Source organism: Mastigoproctus giganteus, chromosome 8, assembly GCF_048544385.1.
Source record: "Mastigoproctus giganteus isolate SK-2022 chromosome 8, ASM4854438v1, whole genome shotgun sequence".
Lineage (NCBI taxonomy): Eukaryota > Metazoa > Arthropoda > Arachnida > Uropygi > Thelyphonidae > Mastigoproctus > Mastigoproctus giganteus.
Genome location: NC_143582.1, coordinates 52,646,994 through 52,674,520, shown reverse-complemented (window position 1 = coordinate 52,674,520; position 27,527 = coordinate 52,646,994). Strand labels below are relative to the sequence as shown.

Here is a 27,527-nt window from a genome sequence, read left to right as displayed (position 1 = left end):
TTGTGGTGGTCCATGAAGAATATCTAAATTTTGTGAATGGTTTGCTGGACTTCACAGTGAACTTGAGGAACACTGCAAGAAATCTAAACGTGAATACACAAAATGAAGCTTCAGTGACATACAACATCCCATTCTTTATATGCATTGACAATTTGTGAATTCCATCTTTGTGTGCAGAAGACCTGTGGAAAAAGTTTTCAGAAAGCCATCTGAAAGCTTGCCATACTTTATTTTAGTTCTTATACAATTGAGGCATTTTTGAAAGCTTTTATCGTGTATTGGCTTTCTGATTTGAGGTCCCACAGAGTTTCCATCTTTCACTTTTGCAGGGCTGACCTTTGAAAGTTTCTCACTTATGTAGTGAAAGCCTCTCAAATTCATCCTACCTATTGCTTTCATAAAACTCTTCATTAGGCCAAGTTTAATGTTTTAAAGGAAAATTTTCATTGGATCCACTAATAGAACGTATGTGTTTCTTTGAGGCCAGTCGTGTCTTATGTAATTATATGCAGTAGAACAGCTGTCCTATAGGCATAGGAAAAACAGTATTTTTTGCACCCCTCCTTCCATGCCCATTAACATATCAAGGTCACTGCAGTTATTCCATTGATGACCACTTTATTGAATTGCTTCAAGTAGTGTCTTCATGTTATAGTGTCTCCTGTAGGTGAACAGAGTGTAAATGGAGATGGATGACTTTTCAAACTGTGTTGTGTTGTGGGCAATACAGATGGATGGCTTTTCATATTTTGCTGTGATAAAGAGGCAATATTCAGATGTAATGTGTGTGTGTGTACCTGTGATAATTCTCTAAAAACTCCACTGATATCGTGGCAGTAGCAGAGCAGATTGTTTATTGTAAAGAACATCCCAACTTTTTCAATAGTAAGACACTTTGAAATACTCCTAACCAAGTGTTTCTACTTTAGTCTCAAGGACAGAAGTTCAGCTTTGTCTTTGGCAAGGGCTGGATCTCTAATGAGGTTATTTGCACTTTCATCTATTTCCATTTTGTCTTCTAAAAAATCAAATCCATCCCTTGGAGGTAACAGAATTGGCATACTGTCATCGTACTGTCTTGTTGCTGAATCCAGGTTTGGATAAACAGCCTCATGCTTATTCTTCATTGAGAATCCAGTTACATTTACATTACAAAATTAACAGTCAGCATCATAGTCTTTCAGCTCCCTCCCTATCACAAGTATGGTAAATAGTGTACATGCCCATTCAAGGCTCTTATATTACTGTACTTAAACGTTTAGGGTCAAAGGTGAACCAGTTGGTTTACTCATGGTTCATGGATAGGAAAAATAGCAATTTGTCACGGTGGAGGCTTCGTGTGATGGGTTGGCAACTTCCAAGATTTTATGGCATACCTAAAATATATAAATTGGCCATCCTGTTATGCTCTATTGTTGCCTGCTGTGGCACTCTGTACGACTCTCCAAACATGTTGCTAGCTTGTTATCCCACTTGTTGGCAATATGGAATATACTATCAATAGTAGTGTCAGTTCTTTTTGAGGATTATCAGGGATTTTAGTATTTTGGAGGGAAGTGGGTCATAGTTGCCCTGTTCGCATCCATCCCCATTCAGTTGGCCATTGGTTTAGCCAGGTGTCTTTTGGACAGGGATTCCATGTTTGGGAATAGGACCTTGCTCTCCATTGACGAGATTTGCCATGCTCTTAATATTTGTTTGTGGCTGTACCATCGCATTTGGCGATTCCCTTTATAAACAGATTCAGGGTATAGCTATGAGTCAGTGCCATCATAGTTATACCATGAAAGTACTAGAGGAGAACATATTTGCAAATTTACCTGTTCCTGTTAAGGCTCTGGCAGAGGTATGGCAGCAATGTTTTTGCTATTATACCTTGGGGATCAGAGGAACTGCTCCTCCAATATATTAATTCTTTGTCACTTTTATTACATTAGCATAGGCATATGATGCAAGAAAGCAAGCTTATACAGCATCAGCCAAAATAAAAATAAAAAACTTCCCATTTCACACATTCCTTCGCTCCAAAAGTTTTTCCATGGATAAGAAAATTAGGAAATTGTTATGGTGGCTTCATGCAACATTCACCATGGAAACTGAGATGAATAGTGCCCTTCCATTTTTGGACATTTTGGTCTGTCATACTGGTTCTCATTTGGTAACTTTAGTTTATAGAAAAACCTATGTGCAGGGGTCATTACACTAACTTTAAATCTACACATTCCCAGGGCATTTATGCAGTATGTTTAAATCAAGCACGATCACAGCCTGATTCTGACAAGCTTGGCCTCCCTGTAGAAAGGGAGGCCGAGTTTGTCAGAATCAGGACTGACTTATCTAAATGTGGTTACTCCACTCATGTTCTGGACAGACTCTAAACAGTCAATAGTAAGTCTCTTTGTTGTGTTAATCAGTGTAACGATCTAGTTGCCCCTGCCTACATCCCCAGCTGCTCCGATACCGTACTGATTGTGTGCAGCTCCTTGGCATGAAATTGCAACTCAGTTTTATCCAGGTTTAAGCCAGTTATTCCACTTTTGCATACTGCAAATGTATATCAAATTACTTGCCCAGGTTGTGGGGTGCATTATGTCAGTCAACTGAACACAGATTGGGTGATCGTATTAATGAACATGAGGAGGCTATTCGTGCTGATTTTGAAAGCTCAGCTATCTCTGAGCATTACTGGTTGTGAGCAGCATTTCAACTACAATCCCCATTCCAGCATTGAAATAACAGATCAGGCTAATAACACTAGCCAACAATTTTAAACTTTTTTTTATAACATGAACGAAATCAACTGATTTTGACTAAATCTCATGTGCTGAAAACGAAAATAACAGTAGAAAGTTCGTATCATGTCACATTTTGATGTTATGGCTTCATGCTCCTTTTTTCCAAAAATTGTGAATTTTTACTTATCTGAATATACTTAACTACTTTTCTTGTATATTAATTGCTTGAAATAGAAAGGATGACCAGTAAACATTCCAATTGGATAAAAATAACATTTAAACTTTATAAACACTTATTTGGATTTAAGTAAGCAATTAACCCACAAAAGTGGAGGCAAAAATAGTAAATTGTATTACTTACAGATTTTTTCCTCCTATGAACAGAATGGTCCTCCCTTATCAGAAACCAGCAATAGTCACCCATCATTGCTGGATCCCATCGTCCTTGATATCTCTGCTCCATAGTGTGGATATCTTGGTGGAATCTTTCTCCCTGCTCATCACTGACAACATTCACTATGGAAACTGATTCCAAGTCTTCCGGAAAAGAAGTCCAGGTGCGAATGTAGGAAGTGTATCTTCAGTGACATTTGGAATCTTAACTTTTGATAGTTATGCAACAATTCTTCTATCAACTCTTTATAGTTCTGTACTTTTTTATTCCCAAAACTCCACTAACAACATCTCTTAAGGATTTTCATGCAGCTAATTTAGTGACATTAAGCTTTGTTTCAAAGGTTTCATCCTTTAAAAGCCGTCTAATTTGTGGGCCTACGAATATACCCTTCTTCAACCTTGCATCACTAATTTTTGGAAACTGGCTTTTTAAGTACTTGAAACCTTCACTATTTTTGCCCAGAGCTTTTTACAACATTTTTCATGAGACCCAACTTAATATGCAAAGGCAGGAGAAGCACCATTTCAGGTTTCGCTAAAGGCGTGAATTTGATGTTGAGTTTCCTGGGAACATATTCTTTTCTGATGGTCCATTCCTTCAAAATATAATGATGTTCTACTGCTCGACTGTCCCATAAACACAGGAAACAACAATACTTAGTAAAAGCACCGTGTACTGGTGATCTACTGATAGAAACGACAAATCACCAACATTCAGAGCTTCTTCTTAAAACCACAGCTTTTGGCGGGATTCCCATCAAGGTCACTCCACATGCCACTTTAAATACATCAAAAGGGGTTATCATGGAATGAGAGCTCTTAAACAGCTCTGAAGAAGAAATTGTACAAGAGTTACAAAACCAGAATGTCATACATGCCAAAAGGATCCTTATTAAAAAGTATGGAAACCTGATACCAACCCGCACTATCATATTTACTTTCAATACTCCTCTACTCTACCAACATCGGTCAAAGCGGGATACCTGAACTGCCAGGTAAAGCCATACATCCCCAATCCCAAAAGTATGGCCATTCCCAAAGAGTATGCAGAGGACAAACTAAATGTGCCACTTGTTGCTCAAAAGACCATAATGATAAAGAATGCCATACAGAATCTCCTCGCTGTCCAAACTACAAAAGAGATCACCCTGCCTATTCCAGAGATTGCAGTATATGGAAGAGAGAGAAGCAAGTTCAGCTAAAAATATAAAACTGAACATAAGGTCAGATACCATTACTTCCAGCAGTGAGATCATACGTAGCAGCAACAACTGACAGTGGTAGAGAATGAAAAAGACCTGGGGGTAATTGTGCAGGCAGATATGAAGTTCTCTGAGCAGTGCAGACGGGCTGCAAGAGTAGCTCATGGTGTCTTGTCAATGATATACAGGAATTTTTCTAGCAGGGATAAGGAGGTGATTATTCCCTTGTATAAGGCAATGGTCAGGCCACACCTTGAGTACTGTATACAGGTCTGGAGGCCTCATTTCAAGAAGGATGTAGAACTGCTGGAACAAGTACAGAGAAGGGCAACAAGATTAGTGAATGGAACAAAGGGTTGCTCTTACGAAGAAAGGCTTAAGTTTTGCAAATTACAGTGTCTGGAGACTAGGCACCGGCGAGGTGATCTGATAGAGGTGTATAAAGCCTTGAATAGTTTGAGCATGCTCAATGCCGATGGATTCTTCCTCTTGCTCAGAATAATCGCCTGAGAGGGCATAAAGACAGATGTAGGATAGATGTGCGGAAATTTGCCTTTATCCAGCGGGTAGGTTGGTTGGCGGAACAGACTTCCATCCCTTGTGGAAGTTGATAGCCTAAATAAATTTAAGGACAGGTATTTCAAACGAATGTAGGGGTGAAATGGAAGTGGTTTTTTTTTTGGCTGATGCTGCATAAGCTCGCTTTCTTGCATCATATGCCTCTACTAATGCTAACTGCAACTGAACTGCAGTGCAGAAAACAAAAGTAACTGCAACACAGACTGACATCTCTGTTCCACCTAATATCTTAATAACAACTGGGCACATAACTCCTTTTACAAGCAAAAACAAAAGTTGACCAGGCACTTAATACACCCATTATAATCTCACCAGATGCTGAAGATACAACACCAAGTAATGCAAATCCTACCAAATCTGTTGAAAAAATACTGATGTTATGGAAATTGATGAAAAGCAGCAAGATGAACCAGTTCTGGAACTTTACGCAACTCATGATATGGACAGTGGTGGTAGACCAGATTACCTTAGAAAAGAAAAAGTCAAAATAGATCAGCTGAAACAGGCAGCACATTATAAATCATCTGAATCAATATCTATGTTTAGAAAGATATTTCTAAACACAGATAGAAACTGCGCTTCTTCAGTGGAATTGTTGTGGGATTCTGAGTAACCTTAACGATATCAAAGATCATTAAGGTTACTTAATGTTAACAATATCCCCACATATCTTCCCCCATGGGAAATCATTTCGACTGACTGTGACATGGACTTCATAAAATAGAAACAAAATAACATCTGAAATCAATATGTGAAACAGCTGCATTCCTCTTATATAATGCAATTCTCTGATTACTCACATCTGTACACTGATGGCTCCAAAACACATGGTGCTGCTGTGGTCCCACCAAATAGCATAATTTCTCAGTCATTTCCAATACAGTGTAGTATCTATAGTGCTGAACTGTTTGCAATAAGTCTCACGCTAAATCACATTGCCAAAACTTCCCTCCTAAAAAGCATAATTTTTACAGACTCATTAAGTGCAATATATGCTTTATAGCTACAAAATCAACCATCTCATCCATATCTAAGAAAAATTCTTTTCTGCTTATCACTTCTTAAGACTAAAAACCAAAAAGTCAGATTCACTTGGAATACTGGCCAATGAACGTGCTGATCAAGCTGCCAAACATCCATCAAATGAAAATTCTCACCTGCATAAAATTCCACACAATGACTTCAAAAATGTAATTTGAAAAGCCTCTAAAAATATATGGACACAGACCTGGAAATCTCAAGAAAACAACAAACTATACTAAATCAAACAGCAGCCGAAATCCTGGAAATCAAGTCTTCGGGCAAACGGACACGAAGAGGTTATCCTCACCTAGCTTCGCATTGGACATACACACTCTTATCTCCTAATGAAAGATGATCCTCCACAATGCCCTCAGTGTCTAACCACACTAACAGTGAAGCACATCATCTTAGAATGTTCATTTTACCAGATTGCATGCAAATGAACCATTAAGCATTGAACTCGTTATGGGAGAAAACTGAGAAGTAAAAGAACTCTTTACATACCTCAGTCTAATAAACCTTACCAATTGCATCTAATATTCCAACATTAGTGTTAATATAACTGAAAATAACAAAACTTGAACAGGTGCAATATAGCCGGCGCCTCCGTAGCCAGGTGGGAAGGAGCAGCAGTGCGTAGCACACGCTTCTTGATTAGACCGGGGTTCGAGCCCGTCACCACCAAATACGGAGGATGCGGAAAGGTCAAGGGAATGACCACCGCATATTCCTGGAGCAATATGGCCTTAGTTGCTAATGCTCCTAAAAACCAAATAACAATAACAACAATAGCAATATAGCCGAAGCAGCTTTTGCACCACAAAACTACAAACAACCACCACCATGTCCAAGTAACAAAGATGATTACCACAGATTTTCCAACAATATTTCTTATAGTTTAAGGCATTTAATAGCAATGACATGCTATCATAGGTTTCTTTCATAGCCACTGAGACCAACGGTTTGATATTACCATTGCTTAGCAAAACTGCTTTTAAACTGAGTTTAGAAGAATCGATGAATGATTTCTATTCTTCAGGATTGTGTTCAAACCCTAGTTCATCCATCAGTCTGTTTACATTTTGGTAGACACAAAGAGAACCTTCCATTTGATAATAACCTGCAAACTTTTCATTTCAGTTTCTAAACACAGATATCCTCGTGGCTTTTGTCGGCAAATTCCACTGTTGCAACCTAGACCCTAACAGCTGAGCCTGTTGCTTTGAAAGATTCAGATTCTTAATCAAATCATTAAGTGTCATTTTCAGGATTTTAACTGGGATCAGCAGACATTCTAAAAGTATAAAATAGAAATGGGGGGAAAAAACTATGAATAATGAGTGAATGAATGTAATTAATTTCATGTTCTGTTTTAGCCTCTTCACTGGACAGACAGATAGATGGCTGTGGGAGCCTTAGTGTGAGATGTTGACACTGGCCAGTATGGTAACCCCAGGTCAGTGTGGGACAGCTGCCTAGGCACGCTTAACCATAGGAATCCCCTTCCCTATGTTCTTACACCACCTAGGGCAGTTGAGTCTCTTTCCTCATCCCCTTCCCCCACCCCTCTGGGACAGGATGAGCATCCTTTACCAAGGGGGTTCCCTTACTGTCTAATCAGGAAAAGATGCTTTGTTATTTAAAAATAACAAAGCAAGCAGCAAGAAACTGATCCAAAAATTATATCGGACATATGGCAAAGAGAAGAATTGCAAATGACTGGAAGACAGTGGTAATCATCCCAATCCACAAGAAGGGAGATAAACCAATTTGTGAAAATTTCTGCTTAGTGCAACATATAAGATTTTATCCATCAATCTGAGTAGAAGAATATCAAGCTTAGCAGAAGGAATAGTTGGTGAATAACAAAGTGGGTTCCATACAGGGATGTCAACTGTTGATCATATTTCCACCTTCAGACAGATCTTGGAGAAGTGATATGAATATAATATAGATATGCACCATCTGTTTATTGATTTCAGCACAGCATATGATAGTGTGGATAAAGTGGAGCTGTTGAAAATGATGTGAAGCCTGGGCATACCGAAAAACTTGTAAGGCTGACTAAGACCATGCTGGAAAGAAGCAAGTGCAAGGTTAAGGTGCAGGGGAATCTCTCAGAGTCCTTTGAAGTGAGGAGAGGGTTATGAGGAAAGTATCGGCCACCTCCAATGGGATCATGTATAACAGACTGTACCAGCACTTAGCCTATGCAGATGATGTAGTGATGACTGCTAGAAACCCACACATTCTGAGGACAGCTTTTGAAGAGTTTGAGAAAGAAGCAGAAAGGGTTGGGTTGAAGGTAAATGAAAATAAAATGTAGTTTATGATTACAAGTAGGAAGGAGAGACAAAGTACCCAACAGATCTGGCAAACAGCAAAGCATAGTTTCAATAGAACAGAATCCTTCAAATAACTGGGCTTTATGATTCAACATGATAGTAGTAACACCCCAGAAATTCAGGCTCGTCTTAATGCTGGTAATAGATGCTATTTTTCCCTCCAGAAACACTTTTGACCAAGGCTGCTCTCTAGAAGAACGAAATTAGTGTTATGCAAAACAGTGGTGCGACCTGTCGTGACTTATGCTAGTGAAACATGGGTGCTTAATAAGAAGGATGAAAAATCTTTAAATTTATGAAAAAGGAAGATATTAAGGAAAATCTTTAGCCCAGAAAAAGTCTGGGAAGAGTGGAAAATAAGGACAAACCAAGAGTTGAAGGAATTTTATGGAGAACAGGATATAGTAGGAGTGATAAAGAACTCAAGACTTGGATGGGCAGGCCATGTGATACAAATGAAGGAAAGCAATGGAATGGCAACCAGGAGGAAGAAGAATGAAAGGAAGACTGAGAAGGAGGTGAGCGGATGACAAGAGAACGACCTACAACAGCTTAGGGTAAGATGATGGAGAACAACGGCCAGGGAAAGAGACAACTGGAATAAAATGATTGGGGAAGCCTAGGTTCTACAAGGACTGTAGTGCTGTGGAGTAAGTACATCATATAGAGGAAGCAAATCCTACTTAGAATATGGGCAAGTACAAAACAGTCACTACTTGTAATTATACTTACGAAGTACAAAAATATATTGATAAAAAGAGTCAGTCCAAGAAATTTTTTGTATATGCTATGCATTTTTTTTTAAATCTAAATAAAAACACCATCATACTCCTCTATACCTCTCTAAATCATATTTGTTTAAAATAACATCTTTCTTATCTTTATAGGATTCCATCTTAGACATTCGAATGCCTCATTTCAGTGAATCTGGAGTAAGTAAAATATTTTTAGCTTGATTTTAAGCTAATAGCAAAAGATTTCTTGTATATTTTATTTTATATAAATTATACAGAGTGTTTCAAAAGTATGTGCAACAAATTCGGAATGTATTCTATGGTCCAAAATAAGACAATAATGCTACAAGTAGGAAGGAGAGACAAAGTACCCAACAGATCTGGCAAACAGCAAAGCATAGTTTCAATAGAAAAGTTCCAATTCTGAATTGAGCGAATTCCAATTCTGATCAAGCCATATGGAGATATGGCTGATTTGAGTTTTGAATGGCTAAAAATAAATAAGAAAAGCAGACATACTTAATGTGAATAAGAAGTTTACTAGGTCTGTATCTTCTTGTTCTTATTAATTTTTTATTACGATTTGCCATTCAAACCTCAGCAGCAATAGCTCCATAACCATTCAGAATTGGACATGTTTAGTTGAATGGCAAATCATAATAAAAAATTAATAAGAACAAGAAGATACAAATACTCTGTGTACTGTATTATTATGTTCCATCTGTCAATAATACAGGTAGCCCTTGTTTTGCGCTGGTCCAATTTGTAATAGTGCCGATCACTAACCACAACGCCATTTTTATTCATTTATTTTTGCAATTTTTTTTTTTTTTGTAATTTTTTTATAAATTGAAAGTTTAAAATTGTCAGACAAAATTTATCGTCATCATACTGTGTTACTTATCGTGCACTGTTCATGTGATTTAGGACAATCTGAGCCAATCAGCAATTAGCACATTCATATCAGAGACAAGAAAGATTCCCCCCCTCAAAGTAAACACTCGTGGATGTGGGTTGTAAAGGTCCATGTGGTGGAACATTCAGTTGGTTGTTGTTTATGCTATTTACACGTGTTGGGAATTTATTACGCTAGCATTTTTTATTAATTGTCCTATTAATAAATCATGTTATAAAGTTTTTAATTTAATAGAATAAAGACACGCCATATCTGGTAAAAGTAATTAATTGAATCCTAGTGCAATATTCGGAGGATAGAATCTGATGAAAGCCGCCCTAATGTGTGTGTAGGGCTATGAATATGCCTCCATCGACTATTACTACAACTATGAAGAATGCTAATAAAATAAAACAATCGATGCAAAGTGGTAGGTAAAATTTATGGTGCCCGGAACCTAACCCTGTGATTTCCGATTAACTCCATTATATAAAGGGTTCCATTTGTGCCTGTCCCCCCCAGGAACCTAACCCCAACATATATAGAGGGCTACCTGTACATGTATTTAAGGATTAAGCTATAGGGGTGGTCATAAATTAGCTTAAAGCAATATGCACAAATGTTTTGATGTAAACATATTAATCTACATGCAATAACTAAGTTTTTTTTAGTTGTGTGGGGGGCTCAATTTACACAGTTATAAATACTGATCAAAATGTCATTATGTCTATTTGGATTACATTTAGTTGTGTATATCTATAGAGTGATGTCTATGACATACCCTTTTAGATAATCCACAACCAGTAATCAGAAAGTGTGAAATCTGGACTTTAAGGTGATGACTTTTTTTTCAAAAGCTCCACCAAAATATTCTCTGAACACAAACAAGTGAGTTTCCAAGGCAGGCAGGCATGAGTTTGAATTATTTCATGAAATTTTGTGCATAAATGCTTTAAAATATTAACTTATTCTTAAAAATTTTAACAAAGAAAAAGCTTCAACACTTACTGTCACCTAAATGTCAGAGAACTTGTTCAGTGCGCCATAATTGTCATTGTGGAATGTTGAATTAGCATTTCAACATCCCCCAGCATTCCAAAAATTCATACATAAAAGTTTGAAATTCATTGCTAAAAGTGAACACTTACTTTATTGCTGAGCTGCAGATGAGAACAAATTAAAATTTTATAAAAATGTTTATTCATATACACAAACTAACAATAGCACCATTATCATATCCAGGTGATATTGTAAGTGGGGGGGGGGCATGATTACCAGGTTTTTGAGTGTTTTTTTTAGATAGACCTGGGAACACTTGTACACATGGTTAAGGGGGGCTATGCCCCCTCTGCCCACCCCTGAATATGCCTCTGAACAGCACAAGCATAAACTGTGTGCAGTCTCTAAACAAACCTCAAGCATTACTGCATGGTGTTTAGTCAGTGTACCAATACTGAATAGTTGTTAATTTCATACCTTTACAATTACGACACACAGTTTGGGTGCATTTTGAACACATTTCACCACATTCCTAGTGCTGTTCTATGCATATATGCACTGAGGTGGGGAATATGTTAAATGAAACCCTTTGTTACTTTTTTTTATCTATTTATTATGTATTACTTGATTTGATTTTATGAATTCCAGAAAAATTCTTCAATCTTGGCTTTTGTAAGCCCAAATCAAATAATCAAGGTCAACAAATGAAATCTCATCTGTTATTTTCAAAGCTGCTTTTGTGTTACCATCTACAATTAGTAGAAACACAAATGAGAGGCAAGTACTGGAAAAATTTAAAGACAATTCCAGGGCTCTGAAATGACCAGAGCAGCAATTCTGTCCTTCATTAATAAGTGCCCAATGTCATGACCATTAAAAACTATTCAAAATAAGCTAGTTTATCAAATGTTCCATTTTGTAACTGAAAACTGGTGAAATAATGAGCACATTTGCAGACATATTTACCCTCCCATGCCAAAATCTGCCATTGTGGTGCTTTTTAGCATTAGGCAATTGGTTCCTTTTTTTGTGAATGTACCTGCTGACAAAAAATCCTGGCTATACCACTGAAGACAGCCTTAGACAATTTCCCCTCTAAAACCCATATACTCGGGTAGATATCTTGACAACATTCTAACTATTTGGCCACATAGGAATTAAACAACTTTCACACCTAACTAAAACTGTACATCCACATATAAAATTTAAAACAAAAATTGAGGAAAACGATAGCATAACATTCCTAGATCTTTTGTTAAAGAAGCATAATAATGCTCCCTTAATAGAAATATACAGAAAAATCAAAACAGTTATTATAGTTTAATTATTCACCCCATGAACACACAAATAGGCATTCTTAAAAGTTTCTTTCTTAGAGCTTACAGATTTATGTAATCTCCAAATCTGTTGCTAAATATCCAAATATTTAGCAACAGATACCCACAAAAACTCAAACAATTAAACCAACAAAAGAAAAATATCTGAACACATAGGCATCTAACAAAGAAACAAAAAAAGAGTACACTGAGTAGACAGAAATCGTGGGATACCTACGTAGTAATGGGTAGCCCCACTTTTTACCCGGATAAAGGCAGTCACATGGCGAGGCATTTCCATTCATGCTTGCTACACCAATGTCTATAATTCCATCATATTCCTGGGTGGAGGATCCAAAACTCAAACGGACCTTTCCACAGCATCCCAGAGATGCACCACACTATTCGTGTCTGGTGAACGGGGAGGCCATTCCATGGCGTAAAATCTGCAGAATGCTCTTTAAATCATGTTCATCAACCACGGCTCTATGGGGAGGCGCATTGCCCTGTGGATGTACGATGCCATTAAGAGATGCATATGGTCCGCAAGGATGGACACTTAACCTGGACCATTTGGGGATGCATCTAGACATTCCAGCGGTCCCAATGTGTGCCAGTTGAATACACCACAGACCATTACCAACCATCCACCTGCCTGAACAGTTCCTTGTTGACGTGATGGGTGCATAGCTTCATGCAGTTTCTGCCAGATGCACACCCTCCCATCCGCTCAAAATAACTGGAAACAAGACTCATCGGACCAGGAGACTCGTCTCCAATCATCCAAGGTCCAGTGCCAATGTTCTTTCACCCAGTTGAGGCATAGAGTCCTGTGTCATGGTGTTAGCAATGGCACTCTGGTGGCTCCCATATCCTATTGCGGCTAATGATCACCTGATGATCTTGGTGTTGATGTTTCTGGAACGTCGGTGGTGATCTGTGCCACTGTCACTCTCTGGTTGGTTGAAACAACGCAAAACAGATGTTAACTGCCACGTTCATTCACCGCCTTTCTCCACCCACAGTGTCCACGATGAGATGTTATTTCAGAAATGGCGTATTCCCAATACATTCTTGATACTGTCGAACAGGGATAGTCCAATTTCTGTACCACTTCCGTGATAGCCCCACTGCCATCCCTCCTTCAAAATTGGTTAACTCACAACGTTTATCCATACTGACATCGAATTACCGTCTACGTGAATGCAGTGTATCTATATACCTGCCAAGCAGTGGGTTCTTTCACTAGCGAGAGGGATGACAGCATTGTGTGGCCTAGGAACCAAGTATCCCATGAATTCTGTCCTTTCAGTGTACATTACCACCCCTCTGTCTCCCAAATTAGCAAATAGATTAAAATCAGAGCCAAAAAAATATGGATTATACATCAGATTTACTAGAAATAACACCATTAAAAATATAGTAACCCACCCCTGACAAGACTTTCCAAGAAACACTGCCAAAAATCATATATTGAACAAACCAGTAGAAGAGTATTCAAAAGAATTAAAGGACATAATTATGACATAGCCCACTGCCGGATAAAAAAAAAAATAGAATCCAGCTTTTGCTGCCTAGTACAAGGATCACCGATAATGGGATTTCAGGAACCCCCAGGGGGCTCACATCTGGTGAGTATAGGCTTGGCACACCCAGGGTCTTGAGCTGGATATAATCATTCTTCTCTTTCTTGGTGATTCCTTTCTACTTCTCTCTCTCTCGGGGTAACTCGGGAATTTTTTTTGGTGAAGCATAAGCCTCAAGCTTCCTTGCATCATATGGCTAATAATAACACCTCAGTCCTAACCACTGACAGGTACAGAAAAAGAAGACTACACAAAAAGTCCTGCGTTGTCAGCATAACCACATACATATTTTCAAGTGTATTAAAGCAGATAAAAAACAAAAATAAGAATCATAATAAGTATATCTCAAAAAAAGAACCCCATTCACAACAATTAGCCACCAAACAGATATCTAATCCTGCAACATTCAAATCCCTATTCTCATTCTAAATACTCTCACCTGCAAACTAACCTATGATTGGTTCAGGAGATCTTAACCAGAGTTTTATTCAAAACATTCTTAGTTTGAGAGTACAGTAGTACAGAACATATAAATATAAAATTGTAAACTACTGTCTTGGTATGTGATGTGATGGTGTCATAAGGACAGCATTACAAGAATTTTAAGTATTCATAGTTATCCATTTACTTAATGTTAATTAATCCAATTTTAATTATTAATCTTATTAACTGATATAAAATTATTTAAAACTTTTAAACTTTAACCTTTAGCTGATGTTTGCTAATAGCTATTTGTTAAGTAATTCAAGACTAAACCTTAGCAAATAATAAATGCATAATCAAATTAACTTTATATAAATCAAGTTGCTATAATTTACCAGTTCTGCTGTCTTCACAGTCACTAGAAAAGTGGTATAGGAAGTACCATGAAATATCTGAGAATAATCTATAATTCTTTTAAGAAATTAAAGGTGGATTACTCTCCACACAGGTTTAAGTGCTCGGTATTTCACGAATTTCCAGTTCTTGATATATCTGTGCACCATGCCACTAAAAGAATATTTTATATTCCATTTTGTACCCTGTAAAATTCATACATTAATGAACACACTGTCTGAAGTGACTTTCAAAGTGTAGGTGTATTCCTGAAAGGTTTAATAATGAATGACGTGCTCTGTCCTGTTGAAAGATTTCAAGTTGGGAACAATAAAATTTCTGATTATATCTGCACATCTCTGCCCATTCACAGAGACATTGATAAAGTTCCCATTAGCAATTTCTTAAAAAAAAAAAAAGTGGTGCATTTACAAAAAGTGGATGTGACATCACTTTTGTAATTGAACACAATACATATTACCTTCTTATATAATAGATACCAGCTCTCTGGATGGAACCCCATTTTTTTTTTTACCATTCCATTAATATAGCTCTAACATTTTTTCTCGACTATTTTTCACCAAAAAAAAAAAAAAAAAAACTGTACAACCATAGCTTCAGAATTTTTTTTTTATTTTATGAATTTATGCATGAAATTTCATTGTCCATCTGTGGTTAACAAATTGACCATCAGGGCTGCTAGCTTATGTTTCATGAAATATGTCGAGTGTTATATATACCATAATGCTCAACTGATTTCTTTTCTTTTTATTCATATATGTGATGTAAAGCTAAGTTTTATTTAACAATGTCCTTCAGTAAGATGCCAAAGAAATATAATGTAATGTTTAAGAACACATATATCCAAGATTTTTTTGCATCCTAGAATCTAGAAAAGATAACACATTTGCTTTGTGTACTGTATGTAGACAATTTTTTGGCTTCAAGTAGTAGTGATTACATCACTTTCCTATGAAAGTGATGTAATCAGACATTTGCAAATAAAGAAACATGAGAACAATGTGATGCACAGAAAGAAATACAAAAATAAATATAGCATTCTGAAGTGAAGTTGATAGTACCATACTTACTGAATGCTTATTAGCATCTATCATAGAACACAATCACCTTCTACTGGGCTAATCATAAAGATGCAATATTCAGAAATGTTTCCCAATAGTGAAATTTGGCAGAGGAGAGAAGAGGTAGTGATGGCTTTCATGAATGTGCTATTTTTGACTATCGCAGATGGCAGTAATCGTGGTGAACTGAAGGTGCTCAACAGTTTCTAAAAGAAAATTGTCAAGCACTTACCTTTGATAATGCTGCTGTTGTTATGGTAGGCCTAAAAACTGATGTAGCAAAGGTATTAACAGGGGAGATTGAGCACTCGTTGAGGGTATGGTCTGCCACTTATTTGGAGAGATCTGGGTTCAAATCATGCCATAACCAGAAAAACTTCTAAAAGCTTCATCAGTCAAGGCTAAGTAGCCAATCTGAGGTAAGAGAAGTAGGGTATCATTTCAAGGGTTCCTCTTCAAACTGTCAGCCTCAACTACCTGTGGAAGGCAACTGTTGCAGTAATCAGCAACTTGCTTGCTAAAAAAAAAAAACTTCCTACAATCAAGTCTAAACCTCTATCCTTCTGATATAAATTTATGGCCCGTTGTTCTGGAATTCTTTATAACACTCTATTTACTAACCCATCTCAGAGCCTTATAAACCTCAATCAGGTCCATAGTAAGATGCCTGGTTGCCACGTTCTATAGGCTCACATAATCTGAATCTTTCCTCGTACAGTCGCTTTTTTGTTGATCTCACTGTACAAGTTAGCATTAGCAGAGTCATATGATGCAAGAAAGCAAGCTTATATAGCAGGAAAAGTGCACATCAGACAGCTAGAGGATACATGGAGCTATAGCAGTCACAGAAAGCCAACAATGGTTCCAACAAACACTAAACTGTCATTCTAATATCAACAACTGACCTAACTATAGTGATAGAAGACAGCAGAATTTTATTAATGCTATACAAGAGTGGACATTTATAGTATCTAGGAAAAAAAAAAATGGGAAAAGAAGACAAAGTAGCTTCAAATTAATACATGCCACCAAAGTGAACCAGGTTTTGAAGCATTCATATATGCATCATATGTCCTTGGGTAAAATTTTTGCTAAAAATAATAGAAAGAATGACAAGTCTATTTAAAGAAGAGGACTAGAGTAGTTATTAAGGGGCACTGCTGTTCTTAATCTAATGTTATTAGTGGAGTCAGTGGCACATATCTAAGTTTTTTGGGCCTATTATTTTTATTACAATAAATTTTAATTAGGTATAATATAAAAAAACCTTGAATCATTTTAATAACATAAATGTATTTTATTTACAATTTCATTATAATTTGACAAACATCAAAAACATGAAAATTAATATTACATTATGATACTACTTATTAAATACAATTAGACAAACATAAAAAATTATACTATAACTAATAAATTTACGAAAAAGGATAAAATGTTACGTTAAGCGCTTTTGCATTTGCGAAATCATTAACAAAACCCATTTTACAGGCATATTTATGCTCAATATATCCAACATTGCACAGTCTACTTTGACCAATAGCATTTTTTAATAATCTTTTATTATTCTTAATTTACTAAATGATCTTATTTCGGCAGAGAAAGCTGGCAGGGTAAAAAAATAACATAAATAAAGTAAATATTTCTGAAAAGTCAAATAAAAAAATTGTCTGATAGACATGTCTGCTGATAAATCTTGTTTAATAAGTGTGATTAAATTACAATATTGAATCGGCAGTTGGTGAGAGAGAGAGAGAGTACAGATGAATACTTTGAGATTTTCATACTTACTTAATATATCAGCATTTGACATATTATTGTTTTTTTGGTTCTAGTATGCAAAATAATTTTTTACTTCATACTTCTGAAACAATTTATAATTTTGTCTAAAACAGTAAAAAAAACACTGATCTCTATTATCAAACAAAAAGTCTGAAGCTAATTCATTGTACTGTCTTTTTGTTCTATGTTGTCATTTGTCTTCAAATTTGGGATCTACCCCGAACTCCTCGGCAATTTGCTCAGATTCGTATTTAATTTGTTCGTATGAATTTCGAATGTTTTGTAAAATTTTACTTACTTCATCCAATACAGAAGTACATACATAGAAGTCTATGTCATGCTTCCGTAGAGTTTTTGAAGCATAATTAATTTCGCACATCACGTTATTAAAAAATATACAAATGAAAATAAAATCAAATTTCATAAATTTTTCTACACGCTTTGTCTAGGTCTGCTTTTTTAGTTGATTTAAGATTCATTTCTGTCAAAGCTTTTATAATATCTGCAAAACAAAAACTTTCACAGCTGTTATATACTGTAATCTAGCAGACCAGCGAGTAGGGTTGAGTTTTGTTTAATGTAATTTCAGATTGCCCAGTAAATTTAGAAAGAAGATCCCATCTTTTTATACTACACTGGTATGCAAAATTTAAGAACCAGTCAGGTTTTCACCTGAACTTCTTATAGGAGTGGCTTGGATATGGAAAAAGCATACCAAAGGAACCTCATGAGGTACAGAAATTAAGAAGGAAACAACACGAACACAACAACAGAAACAAAACGGTACAGAGAGACTTTATTCAAAAATGGCAACGTTGCACTGGCTGCCATGATACAGATGCATCACTGCCAAAGATGGACAAAGGGAAGAGGTGGTCCTCAGTAGGAGATATGGCCACCCCCCAATGTCGATGCAGGCTTTGCACTGCCTGTCCATACTTAGAACAATGTTGTTGATAAGTTCTTGCGGTAACATCGTCTTCCTCTGTCAACACCATCTTCAGCTGGTGAACATTTTCTGGTGGGTATGGACGTCCCGCTAGGCATCTCCCCAGAGAATCCCATATGTGTTCGATGGGATTTAGATCGTGGAACAGGCAGGCCAACAATCCATGCGAAAAATGTCTTCACTTTCCAAAAGCATATCAACAGCTGCAGTGCGATGGAGTGTGCCGTTATCATCCATAAACATGAACTCGGGGCTAATGGCACCTCGGAACAGATGCACATGGGGAAGGATTACCTTAGTACAGTAGTGTTCACCAGTTGAAGTACCACCTTCCAGTATCTGAAGTTGCGTACGTCCATCCAAGATAATGCCTTCCCAGACAAGAACACCTCGACCACCATATCAATTTCTTTCAGTAATGTTTGCGGGGTGATACCATGTGCCAACCTCTTTCCAGATTAAATGACTTCCAGAATCGCTGCTGAGACTGAATCTACTCTCGTCAGTAAAGAGAACCTTGAGTAAAGATTTTGTGGTGTAACCTTTAGAAATAGGGTTGGTCCTTAAGTTTTGCACACCAGTGAATTTCCAAAAAAAAATTATATAAAATTTGAAGAATGTCGAAAATTGATGAAATGTTATTGCAACAATTGACACTATCATTAATATCTAAATTTAAATTGTGACTTGCACAGTGAATGTACTCTGCATTTGATTGGATCCTTTTAATGCATGACTGCACGCCATTATAATCCCCACTCGTGGCATTAGCCCTATCATATCCCTGACCATAACATTTTTCAATGGGAATATTTAGTTTGTGTAATATTTTCATTATATTATCCATCACCATTTCTTCAAATGATCATTCATGTCATAGAATCCTAAAAATGTTTCACAAATTTCAAAATCTTTGGATTTTTCATTTTTGTCGCAAATTATATGAACATGTCACACAATAACACTTAATTGGTCTTTTTTTGTGAGATCTTGAGTAGAATGGTGCTGAATTAATTAAGTCTATTAACTCTGGATAGTGGGGCTTAAATAAGTTGCTGAACAAGATGGCTTATTAATAATTTGTTTCATTGCGTCATCATAGTAGGAAAGTAAACGGACTCGTGATAAAAAAATTGCCAGGTAATCTTCCAAAAATTCTTCCCGATGACCGCGAAATGCTAAACAATTTTTAGCCAACATAAGCATTATCCGAAATAACCATTCTAGTACCATTTTCCAAAATGTTCTTACTTGTTCTGTAAAAAATCTGTATCTTATTTGTTCCTCAAGATCTTTATCAATCGTTGCGTTCTTTGCCATATTTCACATAAAGCACACGTGCCTTGATATGATGTTGAGAAACACCAAGTTTTTATCCGAAAGGATAGATTTTTCCAATCTCGTAGTCCGGAGTAGCACAGCCACAAACTAGGAACTGGACCATACGTTGAAGTAGAATAGTAGTATATGTCACTAAAACTTCTATTTTGTTGATAAGGATATACCTTGGAAATGATCCTTTAGGTCTCTGAGGTGATAAACTCATGTTTCTTTTTGTTTCATCAGAAACTTTGATGTCCACATATTCTCCAAGATCACTGAAAGGAATAAACAGTGTAGTGCGTTCAACACTAATTTCTGACGAAGGCACATCTATTATTGTTGAATTGTTTTCATTTGATGACCCTGCTTGATTTAAATGATCTGCAGATATATTTACACCAGCAGCATTCCTTTCTGCATTTTCCAATTCAATACTGGTCTTTTCTTTACTTTCCTGTGGACATAATTCATTACTGTGTTTTGTAAAGAAATTATCTAATTTATTGACTGCTTGTTCTTTTGCTTTCTGCATTGTCTGGGTTTTTTTTTTTTGGGCTCCACTCTATCCCTTTTTCTTTTCATCCATTTTTAACTAAAATTTTTATTAATTTAATTGTAAACTTTATATTTTAAATACAAATAGCGATAATAAACAAACACATTTTTGTATGTCAATTGCTGCTTTGATAATGACTTGGACAAACTTAAATCGAAATTAATCAACTAACAACTTTTGACCACCGAATATGGCTAAATGTTCGTATACAGTGGGCCTATCTCTCCTGTCAAGTTGGGGAATTCCAAACACTATACAAAGTTGCATTTGTAAAAGCAAAATAAAGACTGCTGCCACCTGGTTTTTTTATGTTTTGGCGATAAGATATGAGAAGAATTCCTTCATTATTCTAGATGTATAACATTGTTGAGGATCTCTCTGAGAAAAATATTTTCATTACATGTTGTATGTCTCTAGGCCCTAGCATAGTAGGGGTGGCCCCTACTTGCATCTGTTTATGGACCCTGGTGAAGTAGGACCCTAGGTTTTGCCTACTTTTGCTATATGGTAGCTATGCCCCTGAGCGGAGTCCATTAGTGTTTTGCTGAACCCGTTACTGTTTTCAGTATTGATGAAAAAATATCAGGCTAGTCTAGTTTGCCAGGGTGTTTAATGACAGGAACCAAGAATAATACGGCTGCAAGACCTAGAAAAATTGGACAGATGAACTGAGAAGTGTCAATATATATTTTTAATATATGTAAGGTACTGCATATAATTTCTTCCAGCCAGAGAGTAATTAATTATTGAAACCATCTTCCATCTGGAGTTATGGAAATGGGTAGCTTGAATAAATTTAAGGAAAGATTAGACAAATTATTAGAGAAAATGGAGAGTTGTTGTTATTTGGTTTTTTAGGAGCATTAGCAACTAAGGCCATATTGCTCCTGGGATATGTGGTGGTCATTCCCTGACCTTCCCGCATCCTCCGTATTTGATGGTCACAGGCTCGAACCCTGGTCTAATCAAGAAGCATGTGCTACGCACTGCCGCTCCTGTCCACATGGCTGCGGAGGCGCGAAATGGAGAGATAATGTAGATAGATTTATTTTTGGTTTCATACTGTATAAGCATGCTTCCTTACATTATTCGCTAATATTAAATGACCATAATTGAAACAATACCCTAAGGGTAGCTTTAGAAATGTTCACAATCTCTTAGGGAATGAATGTATTTTGGAAAAAATGAGGACATAAGATGATCTTGGAGTTTAATTTCTTGTTTTTCCACAGATTTTTTCCAGAAAATTGTTGGTCCCATCAGTGGGTACAGGGTTATTATGACTTATATTATCTAAAATATTTTGATAACATAAGTCATGGTATGTTAAACCTTAATTATCCTGTTATTAATGATAAATTATATGTAAAATTTCATAAATTGTTTTAAATAAAAGTTAAGGGTTCAGGGTACCCGTGAGGAGCTTATAACAGGTCTGTCAGGAAGGCTAATGCATGCTGAGAGCTAAAGGGATCAAGGTCTTATTTATATTTAAGGTAAATTAAATGGAGCCTGACAAGTTAATATTACATTAAGATTAACTATCCTGTCTCTAGAACAAAAAAAAAAAAAAACTTAGCTAGCCAAAAATTGTATGTGTACTACATTTATTTATATTAAATAAAATTTACAAAACAAGGGAAAACATGTTTCCCTAACTGATACAAAAATAGGGATTTCAGTATCAGTGCAGCAATCCTTTTTTTTTTTTTTTAATTTGCAGACGTGTAATCACTGAAACAAATACAGCCATCTAAATGGGCATGTTTTAATAAATTCAGTAGAGTTAACATTTTTCCCCCCTTCAAATTCATGGAGTATGGAATATAAACATACCACTCTGTATTTGCAGGGACAGAACGAATTAATAATTATCATTAAATAAATTAAATTATTACAACTATCCTATTTCCTCTTGGGGTTTTATTTTATTTTTTTTTTTTTGCAAACAAATATCAATGATTAATCTGCCATTTATTTAAAATGATGAAACAATAGATAAATAGCAGATGAACATTTTGGTGATGTAATATCATCTCTAAAAGGTTAATCTGCCCATTAATTTGAAATCACTGCAGACTTTCACACCAGGTCCAGTTCAATTTCGCCACTGTGAACAGTTCAGCCACTAATAAACAAAGTTGCATGATGTCACTTCACCTAGGTAGCAGTACCAGGACAAATTGTTATGAAGGCAAAGTGTCTGCAATTTAAGGCAACTTTGCCATACCCTACTTACAGGGTCAAATTCACACTGTTTTTCTAGGGGGACAACATAATGATTGATAATAAAAATAAATAAATAAATTTTCTGTTTATACTCCGGGACGACCAAACAGTCAGAGGAGTTCACAAGATAGACGGAATACAAGAAACAGCACCGTATTCAGTAGTCACAGGCTTGAACCCGGTCACTCAAGGCACGTGTACTTATGCTACGGCGGCTAATTGAATTAATATTGTAAAACATACAATATTTGTTCCAATTTACTTGTTCTGTGAAAGGGGAGGTTCTTACTGTTGCCACTCACATTTACACTAATGCTGCTTTGTGGTAAGCAGAGATTTCATCATTGACCTGGAAAAAGAGTAGTTTCAAGTACATAATGATTTACTGCTGTTATCAATCACTTTTCTGTCTAAGTTTAGTGTAAATGCTTTATTATTTAAGGAATTACTGTTGAATCTACTTTCAAATATTATTTTTCTACTTTTCACTCAGTTTATTAGGATTCTGATAATACTTTAATTCTTTCAGGCCATCAAGATTGAATCATATATGGAGAAGTTCCCATTCCCCTTTTACATTATTTTAAAGGATATTAACTCTATGCCTCTAGTCCTTGGAGAAGCACTGAGACAGTGGATTGAATTAGTGACAAGATAATTTCTGTAATTCAATAAAATGAGTTATATATTTTAATATATTTAAAAACACATTTCCATCTTCATCATTTGTTACAGTTTTAATAATAAAAATTATATAAATACATGCCAGAAATTTCTCAATCTTCTTTTACTCAGACAGAAACCTTTCTTCATCACAACAGTTTATTACAAGATTCTCTACAAAATTAATATTCTACAGAGTTTTTAACAAATTAAAAGTATGAAATAATTTTTTAATATTTAGAACTCTTCAGTTCTTTGTGTAACTGAAGTTCAAATTCACATTATAAGATCAATCCTGATGCCTGAATGGAATTTTCAAAAAGGGAAGTGGAACTCTTTTGCTAAATGAAATTATTCCAGTATTATGCAGAGGAAAGAGTTATTAGCATTTAAAAGAATGCTAAAAGGATTTGACTTAACCCTTTAGTGGTCACAAATAATATTTTTTATGTACATATTTTAAATTCTTAATTACATGCCCTATTTTTCACACACCAATATTTAGGCACTTGTACTCCAACTTCTAGTAGAGATTTCTCATTGAAACATATTCATAAACACAGTAGTTACATAGACACTGTGATCACTGAATTATGACCACCCACCATGTTAGGCCACTATTCACACAGATAACAGCTGCTGTACACATTGGCTCCACTAGATGTCTGAAGATGTCCATAGGATTCTGCAGCATGCTGCCTGTAAGGCTTAGAGTCAGAATAGATGACAGTTGCATGTCCACTCACTTCCCACTCCAAAACATTGCACAGGTGTTCAATTGGATTGAGGTCAAGTAAATTTGGAGGACAATCAAGATAGTTAATATCTTCTCTGTATTCCTCAAACCACTTGTGCATGGTCCTAATGACACTGTATTATCTTGGAAATTTTCTATCTGGGAAAAAAAATACAATATGGCAAGGTGCATGGGTCTCTTAGAGTAGACCTCACCAGTGAAACGTTGCCCCATATCCACCACCAAGGGCCCTAGTTCTCTCCAGCAAAATATGCCCCATATTAAGCAACCACCACTACCACCACCTGCCTGGGCCCCGGGTGCCAAGCGAATTCGAGGTAAAGCATTCAAAGTGCAAATTATATAGCAATTCTTCAGAGAGAGAAAATTTCATTTTAAGTTATATCATTCTCTATCAGCAGTTCATTTATAACCTAATTCTACTCTTGGAAAATTACAAGTAAGAACAGAGAAAGGAAATCCACCTTTCTTATTTATCACATATTTCTTTATTCACTAACTGCTTGGCCTTGTTGCACTGCTCCTGCCTCCCCGTGGCGGGGCTGGAAACCTGGGAGGGAAAGTTAACCCCCAGGGCAAAAAGGAGCTAACAATGGAATACAGCGATTATCCTCAGATCGAACTGCCTAGGCACTCATCTAGTACTGTCAGCAATGCTGATCATGACACAACAAAGTCAAAAAGACTGCGTAAAGACCCAGAATAACAGCAATGCCCATCATTCCTTATCCATTCTCTCTCAAACAAATCTACGAGTACTTTATCATCATTTCTCATACAAAAATGCTTAGAAAATGTGGCGTGCTCTTCCAAAATATCGAGAAGACTCAGATCTGGAGACCCATTTGTCGAAATGGTGAGTCGTAAACATTCTGAGACTGATGAATCTAACAACATTTGGAGGACTAACCATACAAGTCACCCCACATGCAACATTAAATACCTCCAAGGGAGTAATTGCAGAGTGGGATCTGATGAATGTAACAAAAGCTGAACTGGTCCAGGAACTGAAACATCAAAAGTGATTCAAGCCAAACACATCATGATTAGAAAAGATGGAGATCTTATTCCCACCCGCAACATCATATTGACATTCGGAACACCTATCTTACCATCTAGTGTCAAAGCCAGCTATCTCAACTGCCAAGTATGACCTTGTATTCTGAATCCTATAAGATGCTACAAGTACCAAAAATTTGGCCACTTGCAAATTGCTTGTCGAGAAGATCCAGCAGTCTGTCCAAGCTGTGGGTCAAAAGAACATTCGCAATGAGCATGTGATGCTGAAACATCGCACTGTCCGAATTACAAAGACACGCATCCAGCCTACTCCAGATCATGTGATCTCTGGAAAACAAGGAATAAAATCCAGAGGTATAGGGTAGAGTGAAGTGTTACTTACCAAGAGGCAAAAAAGCAAATTGTCCTCAATGCACCCAAGAACACATGCAGCAGCGTTAAAATACCAATCAACAGCAACACAAACTGAAGTCTCAGTACCCCCAACCATATCGATTGCAGATTGGGCCCAATCTATACTGTGACCGATGAAACCAACTCCTAAGGAGCAAAAAGGTAGTAGACAGAGCCAACAACACCCCAGTCACAGTTCCAACTACACCACAGATCAGATAATACAAAATTGAAAACTGATTCAGCTCCAAATAAGAAGATAAACAATACTACATTAGTAAACATGGATGCCCAATGTTTCTTTTCTTGGAAACATTGGGCACTAGATGCCCAATGTTTCCAAGAAAAGAGAAAGTGAAGCTTGGTCACCATAAACAGGTCACCTGGAAATAAATTCAGAATCATCCTCATGTAAAAAAACCAAATAATGCATCATATCATACAATGGAACTGTAAAGGAATTCGTAGTAACATTGATGATATCCACAAGCTAATCGGTCATTATCATCTTGTAGGCATCCTACAAGAGACATACTTAACACTGCATGTATCTCTCTCGGGTAAATTATACTCTTTTTAGGAAAGACAGATCTGACACAAGTAATGCTCATGGAGGGGTAGTCATACTTCTAGATTCATAAGTGCCCTGCAGGCATATTCCATTACAAACCTCCATCGAAGCTGTTGTGACGCATATAGTGATTGGTATTACTGTGACACTTGTCTCTATCTACCTACCACCCAGTCAACCCTATAACATTCATGAACTTGAAGATTTTATTCTGCAGGTGCCACCCTCTATCTGTTTATTGGGCAACTTCAATGGACACCATCCATTGTGGGGTTCTCCCAATGCAGATGGAAAAGGACAACTCATTAATATGCTCATTGACAGACAACCTAACTATACTGAATACTGGCTCGCCAACCTACATCCATCTCTCTTTCCTAGTATTGAGTGGATGGCCCTTGAAGGTCCACTCAACAGTGATCACTTCCCCTTAATATGTAAAATTCAAACATTACATTCCTTAATATCAGAAAACCATACAAAATGGAAATTTTCTAAAGCAGATTGGACAAAGTACACTTCACATGTGTCCTTTGATAATCAGATTATTGAAACCTTTCCTATTGACACAGTTACTGATCACATTACAAAACAAATACTGGCAGCTGCATCTATTGTGATTCCACAATCGCAGTCCATAGAATCATTAATTATTCGTGGAACAAAGTGCAAAGAAAGAAAAACCGAGTGTGGAATTTGTTTCGTAAACATCCAACCACCATCAATCTCATAAACTACAAGACACTTAGAGCCAAGGCCCATCAAATTAGGAAAAAAGCTAAAAGAGATTCTTAGTTTCAATTTGCAAGCTCAATTAATAAAAATACTAATACAAGAATAATATGAAAAAAATAAAACAGTTAAATGGCAAATTTCCTACATTATCCTCCCCGTTTTTGAACTGTAATGGGCAGGAGCTTTCTACTCCTGCAGAGATTGCAAATGCCTTAGGGACTGTATTCTCACAGTTGTCTGCCTCGTCAGCGTATGATCCATCATTCCAGAAGAAAAATCCCATCTGAGCTTCAGACCTACATCTTCTCTACCCTACAATCAACCACTTACACTGCTTCAACTTCATGAAGTCGTATCTACCTCAAAAAACAGTGCTGCAGGCCCAGATGGAATATATTACATAATGCTCCAACACTTAAATAATAAATCAGTCTCTTCATTGCCAAGCTTTTTCAATCGCATCTTCCTTGAACATTCCTTCCCCACGTCTTGGCATCACTCCTATACACTGGCAATTCCCAAACTATGGGAAGATTACTCTATTCATGAAAACTACAAACCCATTTCTCTCACCAGCTGCTTAAATAAAACTCTAGAAAAAATAATTCACCATCGACTCACTTGGTTTCTTGACTCTAAAAATCTAATCTCTGATAATCAATTCAGTTTCAGAAAGAAGAGATCAGCTCTGGATCTCATGGTCAAAGCGGAAACAAACATCAGGAATTCTTTCATCAGAAATGAGCATCTCGTCATGGTATGCCTTGACATACAGAAAGCTTTTGACACCACTTGGCATTTTGGTATCCTGAGAGATCTTTATTCCCTTGACCTGAGAGGC

The 27,527-nt window shown here is 36.6% G+C and overlaps 1 protein-coding gene across 1 annotated transcript in view; it reads left to right on the top strand.

Moving 5' to 3' along the window:
* The window catches only part of LOC150081532 (midasin), a 1,449,634-nt gene extending 1,426,429 nt beyond the window's left edge, over positions 1 to 23,205 (top strand). Inside the window, exons 91-92 of the mRNA XM_090380238.1 lie at positions 9,168 to 9,212; positions 23,077 to 23,205. Coding sequence (XP_090236364.1) covers positions 9,168 to 9,212; positions 23,077 to 23,205 — 174 coding nt within the window. The remainder of the gene's footprint in view (positions 1 to 9,167; positions 9,213 to 23,076) is intronic.
* Positions 23,206 to 27,527: the final 4,322 nt, after the last annotated feature.